We start from the raw sequence: 22,012 nt of genomic DNA, 5'->3' as shown, positions 1-22,012 counted from the left end.
AGATTTGCCTCAAAACAATTTTTTTTTTCCGGTGAAACCCCAAAACAATTTCAAGCTGTGCACGCAGCCGACCGGATGGAGTAGCATAACGCGGTCCTAATATCGAGATTTGTTACGGTCCGTAACATATTTCGACTGCTAAAAAGGTAAGCAACGACCCAGACTGGCCGACCAACTCGAACTCGATCCACGAAACGCGGCGTGCGGAGGAGGAGGAGTACGCGTGAGGATATTCTCTTGCTCACCTTGCTGCCAGATGGGATACCAACATTTTTTATATATTGGTCCAACTCACCTAAACTAGTAAGGTGGGACCATACCACTCTCTCATCCCACTTCATGAATGGATTTTGAGATTTTGCAGAAATTTAATTTAGTTTGGGCATTGCGCTTTTCCCTAAATTCCAACATCTCTCTCTCATCTACCAACGCTACGGTGGATAAAGATGAACAGAAAGCTGGAGATGGCAGCGAGGAGAATAGTGGCGGTATTCAAGACGCAGGTATGAATTTTATAGCACAAGCTATGAATTTTTCGGTTAATATACTTCTTTGATATTGAGGTAATTCTCTATTCTAATTTTATGGTGAGAGCTTCTAGCTTGGCTTATGATGCAACAACATGCCAATGTGCCATACTGCAATTTTGCCTCCAGTGAATGTTACAGCGTGCTTCTCAATAAAGAAGAAAACCCCATTGGGATTTTTATGCATTAGACAATGGGCTTCGACGGTGGATGATCTTCCGGCCCAGGAACTACAAAAAAAATCATCTACCGTGAAAGCCAAATGTAATTAGCGCGGTCCAAATTAAGCACTATGACTTAGCGGAGAACCCAACATTCATGATGTGTCAGAGATCTTGCTACTTTCTGCATCCGACGAAACCGGTCCCGTGGTGCACTGGTACCGTGCATGGTGCAAAAACGCCAGTCTCCCAGGAGCAGATCGAGCAGCAAACATGTGTTTAAAGTTTTGAGTGGACGTTTGGAGCAGATTAAGCAGATTGTTTAGAGTGGACGTTTGGAGCTAAGCTCCATGAAGTCCAACATTTTGAAATTCAAAAGTTATTTAGTAGTTTCAGTATATTCTATAAAAATTGACATTTATATACGAATGTATAAGACACAACTGTAAGATTCGAATGTATACCATACACATGTACACATATGTGTAACATTTCACACAGAATGTAGACCACACATGTGTAAGATTTCACATGAATGTAGACCACACATGTTACACCGTGAAAAAAATTCCACGAATGTATACCACACATGTGAAAGGTTTCATGTGTATACCACACATGTGCAAGTTTCATACAAATGTATGCCACACGTGTGTAAGTTTCATACGAATGTATATGCCAATGAGCCATGCAATTTACGTAAGAAACGAAAGGAATGAAGCAGAACCAGGTCACAGGCACAGCCGTCATGTCAAGGGCCCGGCGAGAACCCCTCTGCACACGCCAATCCTATCCACAGCATGGGAACCCATAACTCCGGCACCCGACACTCTTCTCGTCGTCAGAAGCGGCGATGGTGGAGCTCTGGCGAGGCGAGGCACGGGGGAGTAAGGCGCTGAAGAGTGAAGACGAGTGTTGGTCAGCCTCATCATCACCCCCACCATGTTTGGCCTGTCCAACCCATGGGATGGCACTCCTAGGAGAGCCATCTCTAGAAATTTTGGGCCCCGGAACGAAATACAAAATGAGATCCTAAAATTTAAAAAATTCACATGACCACTATATAGCTAAAGCATATTTTCACAGACTTCAATATGTGCCACTTCATATAATTTTTATAAATATATTGCATGTTAATACTGAAAGAGTATACTCCGTACTATCGAAGCCTCAAGCAAGAAACACTCGTGCAATTTCCATAGAAATTAACCGACCAACAAACTTGGTGATTTAACGTCTTGAGCAGACCAATTGGTCAGAAATAACACGGAAGTATGCTACTACAATACTAAATCTCATCTTCAGATTTAATTTTGCTTATTCCAATTGGCTTGGTGTTCTGAACGGTTTTTTTTTACGGATAGCTCGACGTTTTCTACTCACATCGCAAAAGAACAAGGGAAACTGAATGGATCTATTGATCGATCCAAAATCGAATCGGCACGTACTAATTGAATCTGGCTTGCTGGCCTGGAGTTGCGGCCCCAGCGCCCCAGCGGCCCAGCCCAAGATGAGGCGTACAGATGCAGGTGGAGGGTCTCTCTCTCTCAGAAAAAAAGATACAGGCGGAGGTTGGCGGGCCTTAGGCTGATTTTATTAACTTTTAGTCTAACTAACGATACATTAGGTACTCCTACTTAATTAAGGTAATTTGGGGGCCCAAACTTTTTTGGGGCCCTGATCGGTCGCACAGCTCGCACCTGCCAGTCGACGGGCTTTTTTTGTCTGACCCATAATGCCTGTGCACATCAGAAAAACATAGATACTCCCTCCGTCTAATAAAAGATGTCTCAAGTTTGTTAAAATTTAGATGTATCTAGACATGACTTAATATATAAATGCATTCAAATTTTGTCAAAGTTGAGACATCCTTTGTTGGACAGAGAGAGTACAAAATTATAAAGTAAATTTGAGAAGCACCACCCACCAGCATATATAATATAGCTAGTCTTCCGGTGGAGACTAATCCAATCACTAATGGCATTTTTAGACGTTCAGAAGTTATTTAGAAGTTTCGTATATTCTACAAAAATTGACATTTAGAGACGAATGTATAAGACACAATTGTAAGATTCGAATGTATAAGACACAATTGTAAGATTCGAATGTATACCATACACGTGTAAGATTTTACATGAATGTATACCACACATATGTGTAACATCTCACACGAATGTAGACCACACATGTGTAAGATTTCACATGAATGTAGACCACACATGTTACACCGTGAATTTTTTCATATGAATGTATACCACACATGTGAAAGGTCTCATATGTACACCACACATGTGCAAGGTTCATACAAATGTATGTCACACATGTGTAAGTTTCATACGAATGTACATGCCAATGAGCCATGTAATTTACATAACTACAAGAAACGGAAGGAATGAAGCAGAACGGTCACAGGCATGCTGCTGTACTAAGTTAGGACTCTCGAACAAATTAATAACCAAGTCAATTGGGTGATATCCCAATCCTATAGTATCAAAGAAACCTATATATCAAACGAGAATTAATATGTACAGAGGCACTAGTTAAACGGGAAAAGAGAGCATGTCACCATAATTCCTTAAGGTACATGACTATTTAGAAGAAAACGGGAAGGAAGCCAAACCAGGTCATAAGCTTGGCGTGCAAGCAAAAACACTTCGGTGCAGTTGACTCAGCGCATTGTCTTGGCTACTTTCAGTATCCCTCTTCATCATCTCGGCAGAAATGCGGCAGAACCGCTGCAGTAGGATGGTGTTTTTCTCGACCCGTGGCATTGGTCGGATGCTAATTTTGGCGGAAATCACGTTGGCTGGACCCACTGAGGTAGGTTAGATCGGCGGGCGCGGCAAGTTTCCTGCCGCGGCAGAAATCTTGCCGCGTCCGGAGGGTGACCGTTTTTCAGCTCCGTGACATTGTCTGGATGCTTATTTCAAAGTAAACTACGGTGGTTGAGCCTCGGGTTCAGGCCGGTCGGATCGGCGGGCGCGGCAGAAATCCTGCCGCGGCAGAAATCTTGCCGCATCCGGAGGGTGGCCGTTTTTCGGCGCCGTGAGATTATTTAGATGCTTATTTGGAAGAAAACCATGGTGGTTGAGCCTTGGGTAAGGTCAGGCCGGTCGCATCGAAGGGGGCGACAGAAATCCTGCTGCGGCAGAAAAAGGATTGCCCGTTTCACGGTCCTGTGGCATTGTTGGGATGCTTATTTTGAAGGAAACCACGGGTGTTGACCCAACCGGGTACATTTAGGCCGGTCAGGCGGGCAAGCGCGGCAGAATTCCTGCCGCGGCAGAAATTCTCTTTGTTGCGGCCAAAAAAAATGCTCGTTTTTTGACATGTGGCAGGGGTGACTGAGCCCTTCAACGAACACTGGGATCTGGATGCTACTAGAACACGAACAGAAGGCAATTCCACGGCTCCTCCTGCGACCACGACGGAGGAAATCTTAATCTGCGTGCTCAAGCGCGAGCGAACTAGTGGGATCCTATCCTAATCCTAATAATCTGTCACGGCCAAATCCGCGGACAACGCAATCCACGACGGTCTTGCGGGATCAAGAAGAATCCGCCGCATCAAACAACGGGGCCCCTCAAACAACAGCCCGATCACCGAACGAGAGACAGAGAACACAAGGACAATGAAAGGAAAACCGGAGATCAGAGACGGCGGCAGCGGGGTGGAGAAGGGAGAGATCACTTACATGTGTGGAGGCACTCCTTGAAGGCATGGGGGTCCCGCAGGAGGCCCTGGCGCAGCCGTCATGTCAAGGGCCCCGCGAGAACCCCTCTGGGCACGCCAATCCTATCCCCAGCACGGGAACCCATATCTCCAGCACCCGGTGCTCTCCTCGTCGTCAGAAGCGGCGGTGGTGGCGGAGCTCCGGCAAGTCGTGGGGGAGTAAGGGGCTGAGGACGAGTGTTGGTCTGCCTCATCATCACCCACCATGTTTGGGCTGTCAGACCCGTGGGATGGCACTCCCAGGAGATACTTGATCTCTTCTTTTGTCTGACCTATACCTAGGCAAACCCCGAGCCGGGCCGGGTTTGGGCCGGGCTTCGTAAAAGCCCGACGGTCAAACCTGAAGCCCGAGCCCGGCCCGGCCCGAAAAACCTAAAATAGGCCATTTAACCATTAATATAATTATTTTCGGAATAAATAAATGATTTTTTATACCTATTTTTCCTAAAAATACCCGTTTTTAGTAATTTTTGAGTTTTTTTCGAGCTTTCGGGCCGGGCTTGGGACTGAAAAGTGAGGCCCGCGCCCGGCCCGGGACGTCGGGCTTCGGGCCGGGCCGAGCCACCCATGCCCAGGTATAGTCTGACCCATAATGCATGTGCGCATCAAAAAACATAGATACAAAATTATAAAGTAAACTTGAGAAACACCATGCACCCACCATCATATAGAATATAGCTAGTCTTCTGGTGGAGACTAATCCTACCCTCAATGTCATTTTTTTTAATAGAAAAGTTCTACCACCTAAGACTAAATTTTCGAATTTCAAAAGTTTGGGCTTCATGGAGCCGAGCTCCAAATATTGCTAAAGAAAGGAAGGAGGCATTGCGAGCCCTCATTCTCCTCAGCTCGCAGGGGCTGCAAGGAGCAATGCCAGCCGACGCGTCAACGGTGGCGGCGAGCACAGAGTCGAGTGTTAGCCGCCCACATCGGCCACGACCGACGACGCCTGTGACTTGAGTCTCCTCGATCCTTTTGTGCGATCTTGGTTCGAGAGCATGCGGAAGATGATTCAAGACGGTGATGTGCCAATTTGGTTGTTTTTGTTGTATGAACTGCTTTTATGTGTGCCAACAGCGAGGCCTAATATTGCCACACAAATTTATTTGGTCTGGAGGCCAAAAATAGTTGAGCCATTTGAATTGGGGCATCAAATTTAGGCCGCCTAGAATTGGGGCATCAAACGGACGCAAGCCGGACAAGACAACAGTTTGCGTCCGGCCCGCGAGCCAAACTTTTTGCGTCGGTCTCGTGGCTGGACTTACCTAAGTTTCCATCGATCAATCAGTGAAAGCATGACCATCGATAAATCACTGAAAGTCTGAAAGCAGTGACATTGAGCTGGGCCCAATGGGCCGCGCTGTAGGATACAATTGTCCTCTCCTTTGTCTAACGGGCCTAGCAAGGCCAGCCCATATTGAAATCAGAAGCCAGAAGGACAGGGGAGGCCGGCGGCCGAAAGAACCCTACTACCCGCCGGGAATCAGGGCCTGTTTGGTTTAGGCCCCAACTAGCCCAGCCAAAATTTTGGTATTACCAAAGTAAGGGCATGACCAATATTTTGGTATGTTGTTGTCGTTTGGATTAGAACCATTGTACCTGCCAAAAATTTGGCAAAATTACAAGGCATTCCTTCGGTTTGCAACCAACGGACTTCATCAAACATTTTTAGTAGCTTGAATCTGCTAGTACACACGAACAGATATAATTAAATAACAAAAAAAATGCCAAATGACAAAATACAATAAAAATAATTAGTATTGTACTACATACTGGTACGTTTCACCACGTGAACCACCACGTAATAGCAGCTGAGGAAGCAACCTGACCACTTTCAGCGCGCGCCCTCAGCTCGCCGGTGATTTGGCGAGAATTGAACTGGGCACAGCCGCATGGGCGGAGCCACCGGGGGGCACCTAGGGCACGTGCCCGGGCTCCCCCGGCGCCGGCTGCCGGAGCTCCGGTGAGCTCGAACCGCGGATCGACTGGTCAGGAACGGATCGTGTCCCTAAGAACGAAGAGTCGATCCGGTTTTTCTGGGCTCAAACCGTTTTTCTCTTCTTAATTTCCTCTCTCAGGCCGGCCGGGCCTCGTTGTTTTTCTCCTGGGCTTGGTAATTAGGTAGGTCCAGCCCACTATGTTCGCTTGGGCTTGGCTTGGTCTCTACTCAGCCCGTTCGAGCGAGACTTACGCGGACGCGCATCGAATCAATTGATCTGCCTTGAGTCCTGAACCCTTTCTGTTTCTTTCCACGAGAGCTACGACTGGCTTTTCCTCTCCCAAAACCCTTTCTCAAACCAAAATATGGGACTTTTGTTACTTGTAAATTGATGGTGGCTTATTAGCTAGTGGCTTTTTTTAATCGGATTTTGCGTTTATCCATGTACAACTACTAATATAATATTGTCCGTGGAATTTTATTTGACAAATGTCGACATTACCACTTATATTTAAGTACTCCCTCCGTCCCATATTAAGTGCTGAAATATTACATGTTTCTTGACGTATTTTAGTATATAAATACGTCTATTTTTAAACGATTTTAAGTGATTTAATATCATGTTTGGGCTCCAGCTTCTAGTGCTTAGAAGCTGCTGGAGCAGCTCTTCGGAGCCAAACATACACACCCTAATAATATGGGACAGAGGGACGTTACTTGCGATCGGTAAACTGTAACATGTTGGTTTAGCTTGTCACGTGCCCAGGATTTGCTGGCTCCGCCTTTGCACAGCCGGGCTTTGCGGGCGAGCCAACTTTTGGGTAGCAATCCAAACCACCGCCAAATGCTATGGGATGACCAACTTTTTGGCAGGGTCATCGTTGGTTCTAAACCAAACAGGCCCTCAATCCCGCGCCGCCACCCAGGCGAGGGGACTGCTCGCCACCTCGCCGGTCCAGTCCATCTCTCTGTGCTTCTCACACCCTGGCGCTCTCCAGTCCGGCCCGCGGCCAGCCCTCCTGGCTCTTGCTCGCCGCCATGGCATCCCGCCGGCTGCCTCCTCCCGGGTAACGTTGAGAGTCCAAAACCCCATCTCCCCAAACACAGGTGACTCCTCCTCTAGTCCTCCTTAATCTTTATCAATCATGCTTGTTTGAAATTGGGAACAGAGGTACAGGAGTGACCGAACAGTTTGCTATGCAATTACAGATTAAATTCTGGGAAAAAGAAATGCCATATGTTATTTCCATGTTTTATCTTCTTTGTTGGACTAATAAGCATTGGATTCAAATTTCATGCAAGTTGTGCAATTTGAGCTATACTTTTGTTATGCCTTCGTATGTTTTTTTTTACATGGTCTATAGGTGACCCACTTAAGTCAACCCCAATCAATCGTATATACCCACAAGGTATCCAGGGATACCCGTGCTTGCCACGATGAATCATGAATGTGTCACCTGTGCGGTGCCTGCTTGGATTGAATGGTTGTAAATCCATCGAAGACTTGCTCTCGGTCAAACCCAATATTTCAGTGGAGGAGCCAATTGCCGTCTTTCATGGGTTAGAATATTCTTGTGACTCTCTTGGCATTTTCTGAAATGACACAAAAACCGAAGCAATTGCTTCATTTCCAACGAGTTGCTTTCCCTTGCCAAAATAAAGTTGCTTTCAGAAATTAATAATTTGTCAAGACATGCATGTCTAGCTGAAGTAACCGGAAAAACTCACGATGATATTTTTGTTTTTGCGAGAAGGCCAAGGACTTGTATTAAACCAACCAACCACTACAGGATCATCTTTAAATTTTTTACTAATATCTGAAATATCAAATAAATATACTATGAAAATATATATCATGACAGATTTCATGAAACTAATTTAGAGTTATAGATATTGGTAGATTTTTCTATAAACTTGGTCAAATTGTAAGAAGTTTGACATAGTCAAAGCTAAAATTTCTTATAAAAAGGATTGGAGAGAGTACTTTACTTCGATCAAAGGTTTTCAAAGTCAAGTCGTCAAGACCGCTTTCTGGCAGCTGATCTTGTGAGCATCTCTTTTGGCAATGAAAATCTGCGTGCATGGTGAATAATATGGATGTAAATATGTAATTTTCTTTCTTTTTTGATGAAACAATTCGGGGAGTTATTTATTGCCAAAGATGGGTGAGAGAGACGACCCAGAGAACAAATTTACATTACAAGCTGACAAGCAAGGGGCAGAAGTTTAGATAACCAAGAGACATAAGACATAGTTCAACTTTGAAGCCCATTGACTATGACGTAATTTTTACCAGGAACTGATTGAGAAGGCCTTTTTTTTATCAAGAAGAAGTGAAACAACTGTTTGCGTAGGCATCTGCTAAACCAAGGTCTGCTTCTGTTGCTCCCTCAACGAAAAAAAGGGCTGCGTCTATTGCAACCTGAGAAACAACAAAGGATAAACAGGCTAAGCACGTGTATCTAACATGGCAAAGACCGAATTCATTCATAGGCAGAAAAGAGCAGATAACCTTCCTAGAACAGGGGTCATGAACACCCTTGAGGTTGTGCTGCTCAGTACTGGTGCTGCTGCTCTCCAGCCTTCCCCCATTAGATATGTCCAACCATATGAAGGAAGTAACTAGCAGGATGTAAAATAATTAATATTCTTGTGACCCTCTTGGCATTAATTTTCTGAAATAACACAAAGGATGGAGAGCAATTGCTTGATTTCCAACTACTTGCTTTCCCTCTCCAAAATAAAAGTTGCTTCCAGAAATTAATAAATTTGTCAAGTCTTGCATGCCTAGCTGAGGTAGCTGGAAAAACGCGTGACGACTTGGCCACCATTGCAATTTTATTGTACAAAAGGCCTGGGGCAGGATTTGGACATGCAAGGCCCCGAAAACAGTGACCACGGAAGGGATATAATTTACATATCTAGTTTTAAACATATAATTTATATTACGTTATAACCGTATCTGTTTTCCAAAATGCTTGAACATTTGCTCTCAAGACCAAACCAGGGAGTGAGCATTCATTGTATAGGTTTCTCCGTCTATAAATAGATAAGAGCTCGGCCAGCTGTCGTACTCTATTGCCAATTACTTCCACACAATTTCTGCCATAATACTACCTCACAAGCTGAGAACAAGAGAGTAGACTTGATTACCCAGCTCAACGCCATGTTTGTGTTGATCATACTTGCCATCCTAGGGATGGCTGAAGCGCGAACATCTGCGGTTGGGAGAACCGTAGATGGGAGTACTACCACCAGCCAGCCCCTGAACTACATGATCAGTTCGTTGGAGACTCGTAGGTCGCTGCTGGGTGATGGCCCAGGCACAAGTCCTTCAAATTTGACTCTCCCCTCCACTTCTGGCTGTCAGAAGATATGTGGTAACCTGACCTTCGACTATCCATTTGGCATAGGAGCTGATTGTTTCAGGCATCCTGATTTCAGTCTCATCTGTAACCGAACCACTCATCCTCCAAAGCTTTTCTTACATGATGATAGTACAGCCCAGGTCGTGTCCAATATTGACACCGTTGGTATATCCCCGGGGGGCGACATACTAAACATCCAGATGAACACGATTGATGTCAATTTTTCCAAAACCATCCCAATGAAATCTGATGTCGATGTCTACAACATGTCATGGACTCCGGGGAATTCTTTTTCCTTTATGGGGATGTTATCTCTTCTTGTGATCATTGCCTGCGATTTGGATGTGTACTTGGGACCTAAAGACCCTGGTACTAACCGTACGTTGCTTTGCAAGGTAACCTGCCCAAGCATAGATATCGCGGAGCAAGTGTATAGGCAGGACCCCGATGGCCCTGGATCGTGTTTAGAATTTACACAAACGTTTGCTAATACTGTCGAGTTACAATTTGTTCGCCACAGAACAAGTAGGATAAAAGCACAATCTAATCTCAGCATCTTGTGGGATGAAATCAACATTAATTTTGGGACCGTAGTCGTGTGGAGTATCCCTGACCATGTGAGATGCTCCAGTGCAATGGAAGATAGCAAGTATGCATGTATCAGCAACCACAGCCAATGCATGGTTCCAGCGTATGTACCTGGTTATGTCTGCCGGTGCAGCATAGGTTATGAAGGAAATCCCTATCTCCTCGATGGCTGCTCGCCTGACAACGGTAATTCTCATCAATGCCTTACTTATATAAACCTTTTTTCTAATTCTTTTAAAGTACATTAACCTTAACTTAGGTACGTGGACTAGTCTTTCACAAGGAGTTGTGACTTCCATATTGGAATATAAACTATTCACAGCGTAGTGCTATTCTTTCACAAGAAGATTTTGAATAAGTGAATAAACTATATACTCCCTCTGTCCCGAATTAACTGACGTGCATTTGTATAACCGAATTAGCTGACGTGCATTTGTATAAGAATTAATAAGAATTATACAAATGCATATCAGTTAATTCGGGACGGAGGGAGTATGTTGTTTCCTTCAACCAGTCTCACGAATTTCAACTTTATCTCTGCATATATGTAGTGTACAGTCCAAGACCACGAAAGTTGAATTGTTCTGAACGGTGTGGGAGTATTAATGTCTTATTTCCTTTCGGCCTTGAAGAAGCTTGTTCTGCGAGGAAGAGTTTTCAGCTTAACTGCTCAGACAGTTCTACACCACCCATTCTCAGTCTCAATGCTTTAATAGACGTGACATACATAAATGTCAGTGAGGGGCTTTTGGGAATCAAATATAAATCAGATGTTGGAAACATGTTATTACATCCGTTAATGCAACCTTCAGAATCTCAAGAACCAGAACTGTACGTGGATCCTCTGGAATCAGCTTCTGTGCGATGGGCTGTTGCAAATCTTACATGCCAAGACGCGAGAAATAACATCTCTGGATATGCATGCGTGAGTACCTATAGCTCCTGCCTGGGCGTCATCAGCTCCATTGAAGGTTATGTTGGTTACAGGTGCGTATGCTTGCCTGGTTTTGAAGGAAATCCATACATCACAGATGGTTGTACAGGTACTCTCTCTCTCTCTCTCTCTCTCTCTCTCTCTCTCTCTCTTTCTCTCTCTCTCTCTCCCCCTCTGTCCCTCTCTCTCCCCCTCTGTCCCTCTCCCTCTCCCTCCCCCCCTCTCTCTCTCTGTACAGTTATCGTGTAGTAAATAATTAAGTTCTTTGTGCAGTTCTTAAAAAAAATGTTTGTACAAAATTATTATGTCCTGATAGAGGTTTACGGTTACAGATATTGATGACTGTGCACGGACACCAGGCCTTTGCAAAGGCATTTGCCAAAACACCATCGGAAACTACAGCTGCACGAAGTGCCCCGATCATACAGAGTACGATATTACAAAAATGCAGTGCATGCCAAAAGCAAAGCAAAATCTCTTCTTAGGTGAGCCCCTTATATATATAGTGCATGCTCGGCTCGGTTCTTCCCCTCGAAATTAAGGTACTCTAAGTTATATACAGTATCGATAGATATGAAGTATCTACTGGCTAGGTTAGTGTCAGGGGCTAAGTTTCTCAGAGGATAGCTATGGGTGGTGGGAGGTCTGGGGCGAGGGAGCTTGGGTTTGGGCGCCAGGGAATAGGGTTGCGGAGGCAAGCCTCCCTTTTCTTCGTTTATTTCTTTGATATTCCAAAAATAAGGAACTGCCAGGCTTTATAACAGCCGGCCCTAACAGATTATTCTAGCGGATCAATCTAATGGTCCTTTCTAAATAACTAACAAGATATCTTGGAAATAAAGAAAGCAACAAATCTTAAAATAAGGAAGGCCTATCTCTAAGCCTGATCTGGTGCCGTGGAGTCCTGCTTGGGCTTTTGCCTGCGGGTATAATGCTGACCCCACATGACATCACTCCCCCCCCCTCCGCAAGCAGCTCGTCCTCGAGCTGGAATGTTGGATACTTCTTCTGGAATTCAGTAAGGTCTTCCCATGAAGCTTCTGAGGCTGCACAACCTGTCCATTGCACCAAAACCTGGCGCACGCCACGGCTGAGGCGAGCTTTATGCACTTTGAGGGGAGAGGGAACCACCCTGCCATGATGGATGTCTGGTAGTTGTGGCGGTGCAGCAGGAGGATCACCTTGGAAAGGCTTGAGCTGGCTGACATGGAACACATCATGAAGGCGGGCACGCGGGGGCAGCTGCAGCCTGTAGGCAACCATGCCAATCTTTTCAATGATTTTATATGGCCCATAGAAGCGCGGAGAGAGCTTGCCACGGGTACTCCCAGCCAGGGACGCTGCCGGTCTATGGTGCAGGCGCAGCCACACCCATTGGTCAACCATGAAGGTAACCTCACGATGGTGGGCGTCATAAAACTTCTTGTGGCGCTGCTGAGCCTGCAGAAGACGGTCACGGACGTCTCGGATGAACTCGTCAGGATCCCTGGCCAACACCTCCACAGCTTGAATTCTTGCTGTGCCAGGCTGGTAAGAATGCATGGCTAGGGGTTCCCGCCCATACACTACTTTAAATGGTGTGTCACGCAGTGTCGTGTGGAATGATGTGTTATAGCAGTACTCTGCCCATGGCAGCCACTGTAGCCAATTGCGGGGGCGATCTCTTGTCATACAGCGCAGATACATGTCGATAATGCGATTGACAGACTCCGTCTGACCATCGGACTGTGGGTGAAAGGCTGAACTCATGTAGAGGCCGGCACGAGCCAAGCGAAACAGCTCTGCCCAAAATTTGCTGGTGAAGACAGGGTCACGATCTGAGACAATTGATTCTGGTAAACCATGTAGGCGCACAATGTCGGTGAAGAAAGCTTGAGCCACCGTTGCTGCTGAGTAAGGATGCGCCAATGGGATGAAATGTGCTGCTTTGGAGAAACGATCAACCACGGACAGAATAACCGACTTGCCATGCACCTTGGGAAGGCCTTCAATGAAATCCATGGAAATATCTGCCCAAACCTTGGATGGTACTTGCAGCGACTGGAGCAGACCGGCCGGCAAAAGATGCTCAGATTTATTGCGCTGGCACACGGAGAAAGAGCGCACAAATTCTGCTACGATTGAGCGGTCATGAGGAACGTGGAAATCATGCCGAAGTCGATGGAGTGTCTTCTGAATGCCCTCATGCCCGATGTCATGTGCGGCTGCAAGGATGGCTGGCAGAGATGGAGAGCTTGCTAGGACATGAACCCGGTTGCCAAAGGTAAGCAACCCATCAGTATAATCCCATTTGCCTCCCAGCTGGCCTGCTTCTAGCTTCTGTCTCAGCTCAATCAATCCAGGATCAGATGCCGTCTCAGCTCGTAGCTCTTCAAAGAGTGTGAAGGATGGTGCAGAGATGGACAGCAGTGCACCCATGTCCTCCTCGCGGCGTGACAGGGCATCTGCCACTGTGTTAAGCTTGCCGGGTCTGAACTCGACGACAAAGTCATAGCCAAGTAGCTTGCTGACCCAATGATGTTGCGGTATGGTCGAGAGGCGCTGGTCGAGTAAGTACTTCAAGCTGAAGTGGTCGGTGCGGACTCGGAACGCATGCCCCCCCAAGTACGGTCTCCGGTGCCAAACAGCATGGACAAGCCCAATGAGTTCACGTTCATATGCCGCTAACTTGGCATGGCTCGGTGCAATTGGCCGGCTGAAGAAGGCCACTGTCCCATCTCCTTGATGCAGCACTGCGCCAAAGCCAGACCCGGACGCGTCACAGTCACAACAAAGGGCTTGGTGAAGTCTGGCATGTGGAGCACTGGTGCTGAGGTGAGCGCCTCCTTGAGGGCCTCAAAGGCGCTCGTCGCACTGTCTGACCAGCGGTAGCTCTCCTTCTTGAGCAGCTTGGTAAGGGGAGCAGCAATGGAGCCAAAGTCTCGGATGAATTTGCGGTAGTACCCTGCCAGGCCCAAGAAACCACGTAAAGCACGCACTGTCCGCGGCGTCGGCCAATCCTTCACAGCTTGGACCTTGGCTGGGTCCATAGCAACACCAATCTCAGAGATGACGTGGCCCAAGTATGCCACCGTCGAGGCCCCAAAGATGCATTTGGAACGCTTGAGCACCAACTGGTGTGTCTGTAAGAGCTGAAAAACTGCACGAACATGGCGTAAGTGGTCAGCCCATGTCGAACTGTAAATCAGAATATCATCAAAAAATACAAGGACGAATTGGCGCAAGTAGGGGCGCAAGATGTCATTCATGAGTGCTTGGAATGTTGCCGGGGCGTTGGTCAAGCCAAAAGGCATGACCACAAAATCAAACAGCCCCTGATGCGTGCGGAATGCCGTCTTTCGGATGTCGTCGACGTGCATGAGGACTTGGTGGTAGCCCGAGCGATGATCCAGCTTTGTGAAGAATCGAGCCCCGCGTAGCTCGTCGAGCAGCTCGTCCACAACCGGTATAGGGATTTTGTCTTTGACTGTCTGCTCGTTGAGAGCACGGTAGTCAACGCAAAAGCGCCAAGACTTGTCCTGTTTCTTCACTAGGAGGATGGGCGAGGAGAACTCCGAGTGGCTGGGCCGAATCAGGCCACGTTCTAGCATGTGGGAGCACTGCTTTTCAATTTCATCTTTCTGAATTGTGGGGTACCGGTATGCCGGACAACCGCTGGAGTAGCACCCCGCAGGAGGTGAATTCGGTGGTCACACGGACGGGGTGGTGGCAGTCCTCGTGGTTCAGCAAACAGGCAAGAAAAGTCTTCATGGAGACCTGCCAGGAGGTCCTGCCCTTCACATGAGGCTGCTCTTGCACCTGGTGCTGCCTCGCCAAGTAGAGTGACTTGATGATCCTTGTGCCAAAAAGACATGGCCAACTTGGAGAAGTCCCAACAGATGGGTCCGAGGGAGACCAACCATTGCACTCCGAGGACGATGTCGAATCCACCAAGGGTGAGTGTGTAGCAGTCCAGCTGAAAGTCTTCAGAGCCAACAGATAATATGATGCCACGGCAGATGCCGCTACTGGTGACGCGATCGCCATTGGCAACAGCCACCTTCATGGCTCGGCGCTGGATGACATGTGCGCCAGTTCGTGCAGCAGCTTCCTCCGTGATGAAATTGTGTGTCGAGCCGGAGTCAACAAGAGCAAGCAGTCGCACACCATGAAGGAGCACCAAGAGCCGCATTGTGTTGGCGGAGGTGATGCCGGTCAGGGCGTTTAAGGATACATCCATGTCTGAACTCTCGTCCTCATCCGGTGTCACCATCAATGTAGCACATGAACAATCGCTTGCAGTGATGCCCTGGCACGAACTGTTCATCACAGTTAAAACACTGTCCTTTGGCACGACGCTCATCCATCTCAGCGGGCGTGAGGCGCTTGAAGGGACGACGACCTGGAGTAGTTGCCTTGCTGCCCAGACCCTCTACATAAACTGGACGAGGAGGTGGTGCTGGCACAGGAGTGGATGGCTTGGTCAATAGCTTGGAGGGTGCCGATTTAGTACCAGCAGGGTACACCGGCGGCACTGCCGCATTCCAGCCATCTTCATCTGGCAAGGAATGTTGCTCATAGGCATGGGCATGCTCCATGGCTTCCTCCAAGGTCGTCGGATATTTGAGGCCAACGTCAGTGCGGATCGGGTTGCGAAGGCCAGCGGTGAAAAGTTCCACCTTGTGCATCTCGGTCAGGTCGCTGCAGCGGGCAACTAGGGTGAGGAATTGATCCTCATACTCATCAACTGTGCCTAGCTGACGGAGATTCTTGATGCCGCCTAACTGGGTGCGCTGAATCCTGGGCCCAAATCGCTTGTGGAGCGCCGTGGTGAACTCATCCCAGGGAGGTTCGCCACCACGGGCTGTTTCCAGCTCGTGGTACCACATAATTGCTTTGCCGGTTAGGTGGTACGAGGCGAGCCAAGTCTTGCCGTCATCGTCGGTTCCCTGCCCCTTGAAGAATTGCTCAACACGAGTCAACCAGGGCAGAGGATCTTCCTTGCCATCAAAGGTCGGGAATTCCAGTTTGTGGAATTTTGGTTTGGCGCCACCGGCCTTGACTTGCTTAGCACGATCATCAGCCTGCGAACCGGAGTCCTCATCTACAGCAGTTGTGTCCTCTTTGCCGCTGGCCTTGGAGGCGCCTGCGTGCTCCAAGAGCGCAATGGCTGCTTGCTGTGATGTTACTTGCTCCTTCAGATCGGTGATGTCCGTTTCGATCTGCTCGAATTTGGTGGTGAACTTGGCGTCCAGTGTCTCCTCCAGAAGCTTCTTCATGTCGGCATGGGTAAAGGTCATCGCAGCAGCAGTTTGGGAAGCAGAGCCGAGGATTGGAGTCTCTGATACCAAGAAGTCAGGGGCTAAGTTTCTCAGAGGATAGCTATGGGTGGTGGGAGGTCTGGGGCGAGGGAGCTTGGGTTTGGGCGCCAGGGAATAGGGTTGCGGAGGCAAGCCTCCCTTTTCTTCGTTTATTTCTTTGATACTCCGAAAACAAGGAACTGCCAGGCTTTATAACAGCCGTCCCTAACAGATTATTCTAGAGGATCAATCTAATGGTCCTTTCCAAATAACTAACAAGATATCTTGGAAATAAAGAAAGCAACAAATCTTAAAATAAGGAAGGCCTATCTCTAAGCCTGATCTGGTGCCGTGGAGTCCTGCTTGGGCTTTTGCCTACGGGTATAATTAATGCTGACCCCACATGACAGTTAGAATGTTTTCACTGAATAAAAGTTTTCAGTTGATATGTCGCTATGTATGAATCAGTTACATCATTGTTTAATTATTGTAGGTATTATAATTGGGCTTAGCACCGGCTTTGGCCTGCTGCTTCTCAGCTTAAGCGCAGTACTGCTTGTTCGAAGATGGAAAAGAGATGCCGAGAAGAAACTAAGAAGGAAATATTTTCGGATGAACCAGGGCCTGCTCTTAGAACAGCTGATATCATCAGATGAGAATGCGAGCGAAAAGACAAAGATTTTCTCTTTGGAAGAGCTTAGTAAGGCAACAAATAACTTTGATACTGCACGTATCCTTGGCCACGGAGGGCATGGGACGGTGTACAAAGGTATCTTATCAAACCAGCATGTGGTAGCCATAAAAAAGTCCAAGTTCGTCAGGAAAGGTGAGATCAGCGACTTCGTCAATGAGGTCGCGATCCTCTCTCAGATAAATCACCGAAATATTGTTAAACTCTTTGGGTGCTGTCTTGAAACTGAGGTCCCCTTACTAGTGTATGATTTCATCTCCAATGGTTCATTATTCGATGTTCTTCATCCGGCGGATTCAAGCAACATAGTATTTTCTTTGTCATGGGATGACGGCCTGCGAATTGCATCAGAAGCTGCAGGTGCTCTGTATTATCTCCACTCTGCGGCATCAGTATCAATCTTCCATCGGGATGTGAAATCCTCTAATATACTCTTGGATGCAAACTATGCTGCAAAGATTTCGGATTTTGGTGCTTCAAGAAGTGTTCCCATTGATCAAAGTCATCTTGTTACAAATGTACAGGGCACATTCGGTTACTTAGATCCTGAATATTATCAGACAGGGCAGCTAAATGAGAAGAGTGATGTTTACAGTTTTGGCGTGGTACTCTTAGAACTTTTTATAAGGAAACAACCTGTATTTTCCATTGGGTCCGGAATGGAAATGAAAGAGAACTTGTGCAACTACTTCCTATCGGAGATCAAGTCAAGAGAACCCAAGGAAATAGTGGCACCTCAAGTTCTTGAAGAAGCAACTGACCAAGAGATCAACAGGTTTGCTTCCCTTGCAGAAATGTGCTTGAGGATAAGAGGGGAAGAAAGGCCCACGATGAAGCAAGTCGAGACGATATTGCAGCAGTTGCGAGCAGATAGCATAAACTCATCATTATCTCAAGTTATTCCAGCTTCTGGGGAAGAGATACTGCAAGGTCACCACCAGCCCATGGTTGTGAACATGGACGAGAGGCCATGTAATACTAATATTATAGCATCACAGCGAAGCCAAAATTCATGCTATAGCTTGGAGCAAGAGTTCCTGTCATCTGCTAGCCTGCCACGTTAGTTATATATGCTTGTCTACTTTCCACTGATTTTCTCACTCTTGTTCTTTCAAGTAAAGTCCAAGTGCCATATGTATATATAGATCACCTTATCTACACGCACTCCTTTATTTTCAATGTTCGTATAGCAGGATCATGTATAATTTTTGAAGTAGATTTTTGCTCGAATGCAAAACTAAACTGTTGTTTCATCTTTATTAGTGTAGTCTATTAACACAAAGCCTTATTGTCTTCAATTGCTTCAACGTACTTCTATATTTTCAAGGGATGTTTCCATCGCACGAGAAATATTGTTTAACTTGTTCTAAAGTTCATTTCTGAAGCAGACAGGTTCACTTTCAGAAGAAAAAGAAAAGAGATTCAGAATATTAAGAATCACTAATGATCCAAAACAAGAGCATTCTAACTTTGCATCATGTCTTGATTTCTAGTTAATTTCAACGGACCAACTCAAAATAAAACACCTCAAGATTCCAGGCAAGTAGCGTGCTCATCTACTGTAGCAAATCCGACATTGGGCGCCTCTTAAATTTGGACAGAAGCTATGGAACCCGCAGCTAGCTGCTTAAAAAGAATTCTATGTTTCTCCGGCGCTTTTCTCAGAACAGCTTGGCCCTGAGAATGAACCTGTGACGTCGTGGCCCTGAGGATGTGGACACAATGAGCCCCTCTGCAATCGCCTTGAAGGAGCATACATGCCATACTCACAAAGTTTGGTTTATGCTTCAAATTTGCCATGAAGGAGTATGATTGTAAAAATCTAAAATTTTGACATTATATGCAGTCATTTTAAGCAATTAACAGCAATGAAGCAAAACCAAATGAGTAGGAGTGACTCAGTGCATATGATAGTTTAAGAACAGTTTCATGCACACATTTTCTGGAGCATAGATAGTTTCAGACAGAAGGAAGTATCAATTCCCAGCTTTTCGTTCCAATCTGACATTTTTCGAGCTACATAGAAGCCATTGTAGAACTTTGACACCAATATTCAGGAAGCTACCAAACAAACAACTTGTAAACAAAGTTCCATAAACTTTAACGCAGAGCGTTTTCGCCAAGATAAAGACCCAGCGGTAATCTCACAGGCACAAAAGCACACTAGTACCTTGAAAAGCCCCACCGTTTAGAGCTTCTCATACACTTCATTGCCCCAGCTGGCCCGTAGAAGCTGCTTCCCTTGCTGCAATAATTTAGGAAACAAAATCAGCGGGTAGATAAATCGCCGCCTAAACTTACATTTTGCTTGCTCATCAATCATAAGGACCAACAATTGACACTAATCCAAACAACACTAGGTAAATGAAAATGAAATCCACACATGGATGAGGAAATAAGAGCTTGTAATCCAGATGAACAAACACTTGTGTCTTTGTTGACAACATATATCATCATCCATATGGACATATACATGGTTAATTTCTAAGTACCTTATTTTCATGTTGCCACGCGCCACTGAAAGACTGCAACAAATTAAGAATTGTACATTGCTAGTTATATATATATATATATATATATATATATATATATATATATATATATATATATATATATATATATATATATATATATATATATATATATATATATATATATATATATATATATATATATATATATATATATATATATATATATATATGCACATATAAGTAATACCTGGGGCTGGGATGGGGAAGCTCACAAAGGGACAGACACCTGCACCATGATCAACCACCTTCCTGACTCGCCTTGACTTGAGTCCGACCATGTAGACACTATGATACGTGGCAATGAAAATCACTTGGGTGCGCTCTGCGAAGCCACACACACATGCTTCCAACGGCCTACCACCAGGCGATGTTTGGGACAAGAGGGCATCATCAGGAAGCAGCGTCTTGAGATCGATTACCCTGCTTTTTGCCCATCCATCGGCGCCGGTGGTGCCGGTCTCCCTCGACCACAGGATTAGGCTCGCCTTTTGCACCGTAGCGAATCTCAGCCCACCATCTTCGGCCGTCACAAGTGTCCCATCGTACATGACTGAATCCTTGGGCGGCACATCGAAGACCGACAAGCGAAGGGAAGCTAGCTGGTACTCAAAGACTTGGCTCGTCATCAAGGTAGTGCCACCCATCTTCGCGAAGTAGAGCGCACCCCCGACAAGGACGGCAGTGGCGTTGACGACAAAGGCACAATCTTGGTGATAGACGGTGCTGAGCTCGCTCCACGCGCCGGTCTCCGATGAGTACATACGGGCAGATGTGAATGTGACTCCGTTGTCCGGTTCGGTACACAAGGCGACCACATGGAATGGCCCGCCTTGGCAGCCGCAGTGGTCGCAGCCTTCCACAGCACAGAGCACCGCCGCAGTAAAGCAGTCGTAGTTGGTCCAGGGCGAGAGCAAGGGCGGAGGCACACGGTGCTGCTCGTCCGTCATGGGATCCCAGACGACGAAGCCAAAATTGGACCCATAATGGTTGTGGTGAGGAAGAGGGCGCGGCCATGGCGGACGTCGAAGATGATCCAGCCAGGTGGACGGTCGGGTTCGGTGGGGAGGAAGGAGGAGGTGGGTACGAATCGGGAGTAGTCCAGATTTTTTTTTTCGAAAAGGGGAGTACTCCTGAATGAGCTGGAAGAACCCCAGCACGGGAGGTTCCCCGTGGAGCTTGAGGTAGCGGCGGCGGAATCCGCAGTCGCTGAGGATGCAGCGCCACGGCTTGCGGACGGCGGAGGCCCGGACGAGGTGCTCTGGCTCCTCCGGCGGGAGGCGGAGAAAGACCTCCTCCAGCAGCACCGACGGCAAGGCAGAAGCCATGGTGCGGCGGCACAATGGAAGTTGAAGCGAAAAGCTCTGTCTGGCCAAACTGTACTGCGTAGGGGTGGAGTCTTCTGATCCTGATTTACATATAGCCAAAAAGGATACTATGCGAAAGGTCACAACTTGTGAACACACAGTCAAAACACCTAATAATAACAAGCACTACAACCCCAACCGACGATATTAGCCCTCTGGGAACTTGCACCAGCCATAACACGCCTCTTTATTAGCATCTCTATCACTGCATATATATTCTCCATATATCTATACATAAAGACACTGTTGAATTGCTTGCGACTCGCCAAATCTAGAGGCTTGTGTACGGAAACACAAAAAAACCATGGATGCTCTTGGTGAACACCCACTCCTGGCCTTGCCTGACTTGACATCAACTTTGAAGACTTCCACACACTAGTAAAAAAAAGGCCATCAGTGTCGGTGAAAAAAGGCTATCAGTGGCGGATGGGCAGCACTTTTCAATACCAAAACGCTGTAAGTCTCTTTGACAATATTAATTGTTTGTCATGTCAAGATGTAACTTATGCAAAAAGAATCGCATTTTTTTTATTTTTTATGAATTAGTTATGAATTTTTCAAATTTCAGCTATCTTAGGGGCCGGGGTCATCGGTGGCTGGTTTTAGGTAAAAACGGCCACTGAAAGGGGGTTATCAGTAACGGGTTTTGGAAGAACGGCCATTGATGGGTGATTTTTGGCTTTCTGGGTTTCACAAGGAAGCCATCAGTGGCGGGTTTTAAAGACACGCCACTGATGGGAGTCGTCTATAGCCTGTTTTGTACTAGTGACATCAGTACTTGGGACAAAATCATCATGTGCTGTCGCCTGCACGAAAAGGACACCGAGTTCCGCCATGCAGCCAAGTATCTGGTAATGTCTATCGGTGGTTGTGCTCGAGGTTAACGGAGTACTAG

The 22,012-nt window shown here is 46.6% G+C and overlaps 2 protein-coding genes across 2 annotated transcripts; one reads left to right on the top strand and one right to left on the bottom strand.

Annotated features, from left to right (window-relative positions):
- The first annotated feature begins 8,956 nt into the window (after nt 1-8,956).
- On the top strand, nt 8,957-18,398 carry LOC100841907 (wall-associated receptor kinase-like 6). Its single transcript, XM_024458733.1, has 5 exons — nt 8,957-8,977; nt 9,409-10,501; nt 10,867-11,358; nt 11,582-11,734; nt 17,022-18,398. The coding sequence occupies exons 1-5, from the start codon at nt 8,957-8,959 to the stop codon at nt 18,281-18,283; spliced, it is 3,021 nt and encodes a 1,006-aa protein (XP_024314501.1). The 3' UTR covers nt 18,284-18,398.
- A 1,009-nt stretch (nt 18,399-19,407) lies between these two features.
- LOC104582338 lies at nt 19,408-21,078 on the bottom strand. The gene is made up of 2 exons (XM_010231803.1): nt 20,173-21,078; nt 19,408-19,464 (listed from the first exon to the last, which is right to left on the bottom strand). The coding sequence occupies exons 1-2, from the start codon at nt 21,076-21,078 to the stop codon at nt 19,408-19,410; spliced, it is 963 nt and encodes a 320-aa protein (XP_010230105.1).
- Nucleotides 21,079-22,012: the final 934 nt, after the last annotated feature.

This window comes from Brachypodium distachyon, chromosome 1, assembly GCF_000005505.3.
Source record: "Brachypodium distachyon strain Bd21 chromosome 1, Brachypodium_distachyon_v3.0, whole genome shotgun sequence".
NCBI classification, from domain to species: Eukaryota; Viridiplantae; Streptophyta; class Magnoliopsida; order Poales; family Poaceae; genus Brachypodium; species Brachypodium distachyon.
The sequence above is the reverse complement of the archived record's forward strand: the minus strand, read 5'-3'. Positions and strand labels throughout refer to the sequence as shown.